This window comes from Curcuma longa, chromosome 8 (assembly GCF_044706935.1).
Source record: "Curcuma longa cultivar G26 ecotype Majalengka, Jawa Barat chromosome 8, ITB_CL_G26_1.1, whole genome shotgun sequence".
NCBI classification, from domain to species: domain Eukaryota; kingdom Viridiplantae; phylum Streptophyta; class Magnoliopsida; order Zingiberales; family Zingiberaceae; genus Curcuma; species Curcuma longa.
Window position 1 is genome coordinate 4,390,593 of NC_133868.1, and position 4,340 is coordinate 4,394,932.

The 4,340-nt window shown below is 40.9% G+C and overlaps 1 protein-coding gene across 1 annotated transcript; it reads left to right on the plus strand.

Moving 5' to 3' along the window:
* The first annotated feature begins 1,263 nt into the window (after window positions 1–1,263).
* On the plus strand, window positions 1,264–3,283 carry LOC141833878 (DAR GTPase 2, mitochondrial-like). Its single transcript, XM_074721387.1, is given in 7 exon segments — window positions 1,264–1,443; window positions 1,527–1,693; window positions 2,316–2,420; window positions 2,604–2,681; window positions 2,841–2,988; window positions 3,140–3,215; window positions 3,217–3,283. Coding segments are annotated over 6 exon segments (639 nt in total). The 5' UTR covers window positions 1,264–1,443; window positions 1,527–1,528.
* Window positions 3,284–4,340: the final 1,057 nt, after the last annotated feature.

Genomic DNA, 4,340 nt, shown 5'->3' on the forward strand with positions numbered 1-4,340 from the left:
TTATTTAAAATTTAAGAGATAAAATATATATATATATATATATATATATATATATATATATATATACGAAATTGATCAGCCGCGCACCGTCCCTACGCGATCCCGTCCGCACCTTCTCCTACCCACGCCCACTGCCGCCGCGATTTCATCGCCGTCCGGCCATCTCCGGCCGCCGGACCAGGCCCGATCGACGCGCCACTCGTCGGCGCGTCGATCGGGCCTGGTCCGGCGGCCGGAGATGGCCGGACGGCGGCGAATTTGGCCGGAAACCGAGACCACAGTGACTGGCGCCGTTTCCGGCCAAATCGCGGTCGGAATCCGGCCAAATTCCGGCCGGAGACCGGCCGGGGAAGGACCGCCCGGCGCCGGCGGTCCTTCCCCGGCAGGTCTCCGGCCGGAATTTGGCCGGATTCCGACCGCAATTTGGCCGGAAACGGCGCCAGTCACTGTGGTCTCGGTTTCCGGCCAAATTCGCCGCCGTCCGGCCGTCTCCGGCCGCCGGACCGACGTCGGTCGACGCGCCGGCCAGTGGCGCGTCGATTGGGTCCGGTTCGGCGGCCGGAGATGGCCGGACGGCGATGAAATCGCGGCGGCAGTGGGCGTGGGTGGGAGAGCGGCGGTTTCCGACCGATTTCGCCGTCGTCCGGTCACCGGAAGCCGCCGGACCGACGCCAGTCGACGCGCCGGCGAGTGGCGCGTCGATCGGGGCCGGTCCGATGGCCGGAGGTGACCGGACGGCGAAACGGGAGCGCCGGCAGTGAGCGTGGGTCGGGTGGTACGCACGGGTGTCGCGCATGAGTGTAGCGCAGGAGATCACTTCTATATATATATATTATATTAGATGCTTACTAAATCTACAATACAAGATGTGCAACATATAATCTCTCGTCTTAAATACTCTAGGGTATTTTTGAGGGTGAGAATCAATTATGAACATTGTGACTTACTTTGCTTCGATGTAACGTTATAGTTGGAATTCTATCGGTTGCGTCAATTTGTAGGCAATCAACGTGTAGGCGATGATGTTAACTTGTATAATTGTAATTTCTTGATTTATTTTATCACAGATGATCATGAGATTAATCGTGTGAGACGTAACCAATTCTATCTTTTATAAATGAAAAATAAAATATTAACTTGTGAATAAGAGTTGAATCTGAGATAATATTTCATCTATAATAATTAATTATAATTTTTAAATTTATCTTTTAAATTTTTTTTTTTGGAGGCCGCATGATAATTTGAAATTTACTGAACCGGTGTGGCCTTGGAGAAGACAGTTCGCTTGTACGCGACTCAATCTCTTTCCAGTGCATCCGACCTCACTCGTACTCAGAGCACAGCGTCGACTAAGGATCGACGGCCAACCCTCCGAAGGCCCTCGCCGACGCTGCTCAACCACCCTTCGAAAACCCTATCTGAAGCCTCGCCTTTGGATTGAGTGTCAGTCTCACACTAGCCCTCCAGTTCTTCACAGATTCATACATTTTTTATCTCCAGATTTCTTTTTCTTCCCTGTGCAACAGCGATGGCTACGCCTTTCAGAAGACGTTTGGACGCAGTTGCCCGTGAATTGGCGGCTTCTAAGAAAGCTTCTGGCAGATGGTGTGATTCTCGCATTGCCGCAGCGGAGCGGGCCATCCTCGATCGTATCCCACTCGTTGACCTTGTTCTCGAAGTCCGCGATGCTCGGGTTTGTTCCTCTTTCTCCTTTTTTTTTTGTTCAATGGCTTTGCTTTCCTATTTACTGGTTTTATTATGTTACTGTTTGCATGGATGATTTGAAGTTTTTTTGTTGTCGAGATATGTTCAGTGAATTTTCTTCACTTTTTCTATCCGTGATCTATCATACAAATCTTTACAAACATGTAGTTGCCGATTGTTTAATGGTTTTTTGTCAGGAATAAGCAAAAAAATGGATTTCCTTGAATTGTTAGAAAATTGAACTTTTCAAAAGAACTCACTCATTGGCATTAGTCATGGGAAAACGCTTCTGTTGTTGAGGTTCGTATCTTCTCAATTGGATTGAGTTATACAAATATTTTCTTTAGCTTCTGGATGCTCTGGTTGTACAGATACAATTTGTTGCCAGGAATGCACCTTTTCTTCTGAGAACCACAATATTGTTAACGTACTACAAAACATTGGGGGGAAAGTAATATTGTCTGTGATACATGAAAATTTGATTTTTTTCAGAGTAATAATGTACTATTGAAGAAAAGTTAGGTATAGATGTTCCTAAGGCATTTTTTTTGTTAATCAGAAGAATTATGCACTAAATTATTTTAGCCCTGTGGTTTAACTTTATTCTGCAGATCCCTACTACATCTGCTTTTGAGTGCTTAAGAAAAGTGTGTTGCTCCCATAAGCAAGTGATTGTGCTGAACAAGGTTGACTTGGCTAATGACTCCCTAACCAAGGTAGATAGAGTAACTTTTTTGCAAATATTAGCACTTGTATTGATAATATCTTCAAAGCATTGTATCTTCTGTTGTTTATTTTTGCAACAGAAGTCCCCCCAAGAGAATGATAACTTTTTTTCCTTTGTATATATGTATATATATGAAGTTATTCTTTTTAAAATTGACCATCTTTGTTTTCAGAAATGGATAGAGAACTTCAAAAACCAGAACTATACTACGTGTGGACTCAATGCTCACAATAAGGATAGTATCAAAGAGGTAATATGATACTGCATTTACTAAATAGCTTCAGTTCATAAATGGTGTCCAATAGAGAAATTTGTTGTGCTCAATGTAGGGATACCTTTATGGGCATTAGTCAAACACTTATCTATTATGGTTTGTGAGGGCGTTGATCAAAATTATCTTCTTGGTCAGCTACTGAGAATTGTACGAGCTAAACTGAAAGAACTAAAGTTCGGTCAGAGTCAGTATACTGCAACTATACTGCTTGCTGGAATCCCGAATGTTGGGAAATCATCCATAGCCAATAGTATGCATCAAATAGGAAGGATTGGAGCAGCAGGTGCTCCCTCAACCATTGATTATGAAATTTTGATTTTTTTTTCATTATTTCTTTTTCTATATGCTTCTACATAACACAGTTGGCCAATCAACTATCTGAGTCTCAACGTTCATTGTTGTTATTATTGTTGCTTTGCAACATCATTTTGCAGAGAAAGGAAAACTAAAGCATGCAGTAGTTAGCCCATATCCTGGGGAAACAGAAGATATCAGCAGTTATAAGGTATGTTTTTTCTATGGGAGCATTGTCTTGCATCTTTCCATCTGTCTTGTTTAAGGAAAAGAAATGCATGTAGTGGCATCTGATAATTTATATGAAACATCAGCATTTAATGTTATCCGAGGAATAGGAAAACTTGAGGCTAGGAATTGAATGGTGAAAGCAAAATTTGGCTTACCTAGCTCTCTATAATGTGATGTGAAGCACACAGTCTATTTTGAGTTGAAATTCTGGAATAACGCTGATAATATGATGAATTTTTATAATAACTAAAAGTTTCTTAAGATGTTACACCATTGCCCTGGTGATTTCCTGAGTTTTATGTTGACTGTTGAGGTTTTGGAACCTTCAAGAATAAACGAGCGACTCAGTGCTCTGCTTCATAATGGGTTTTTATTTTTTTTGGAGGTTTAATGAGTTGTTCATACTTGTTGGTAAAGCAAACTAGGAGCACTCATTGCATAATTTGAAAGTCATAGCTTGTTCTTTGTTACGATATTGGTACCTTATTCCATGAAGATTCAAGCAAGCGGAAAATAGATTAACCAAGCTTGGGAGTGGCAAAGAAGAGTTAGCAACCTTCAAAGGTAAGGTGTTGCAAGGAGGAAAGAATGTTGACAATAAACTCTTAAGCACTTAGTGGTTGAGATTGTTTACAAACATGGTTGCACATCTTCTATTATGTGCCGGTACAAACTAACAATAAAAATCATACTATGTGTAAAATTTTATGAAATTTATCAAAAAAGCATATATATTTTCACTCAAATCCTCAGCACATACTACTGCTACTTGAATACAAAATTCACAATATCCCCTGCTAAAACAATGCAGTAAATGTAACATATTAGCAACAATGCTAAGCAGGTCCCTGTAGTATGGTCAAGAAATTTAGGAGTTCAAATAATAAAGTCTAGTAAACAACTATAGGTGCAAATAAGCCATCGAATCACAATAACATAGTTGTGCACTTATAGATACAAATTTAACTTAAGTTCATTAAAAAAGAGAATATACAATAATGAATCAACATATCAAGCAAAAGAATATCATAAATAACCAAAATCAGCAATGAAACATAAAATGTAAAAAATGCACATTGGAGGTATTATCGACTTGATCAACACCCCATA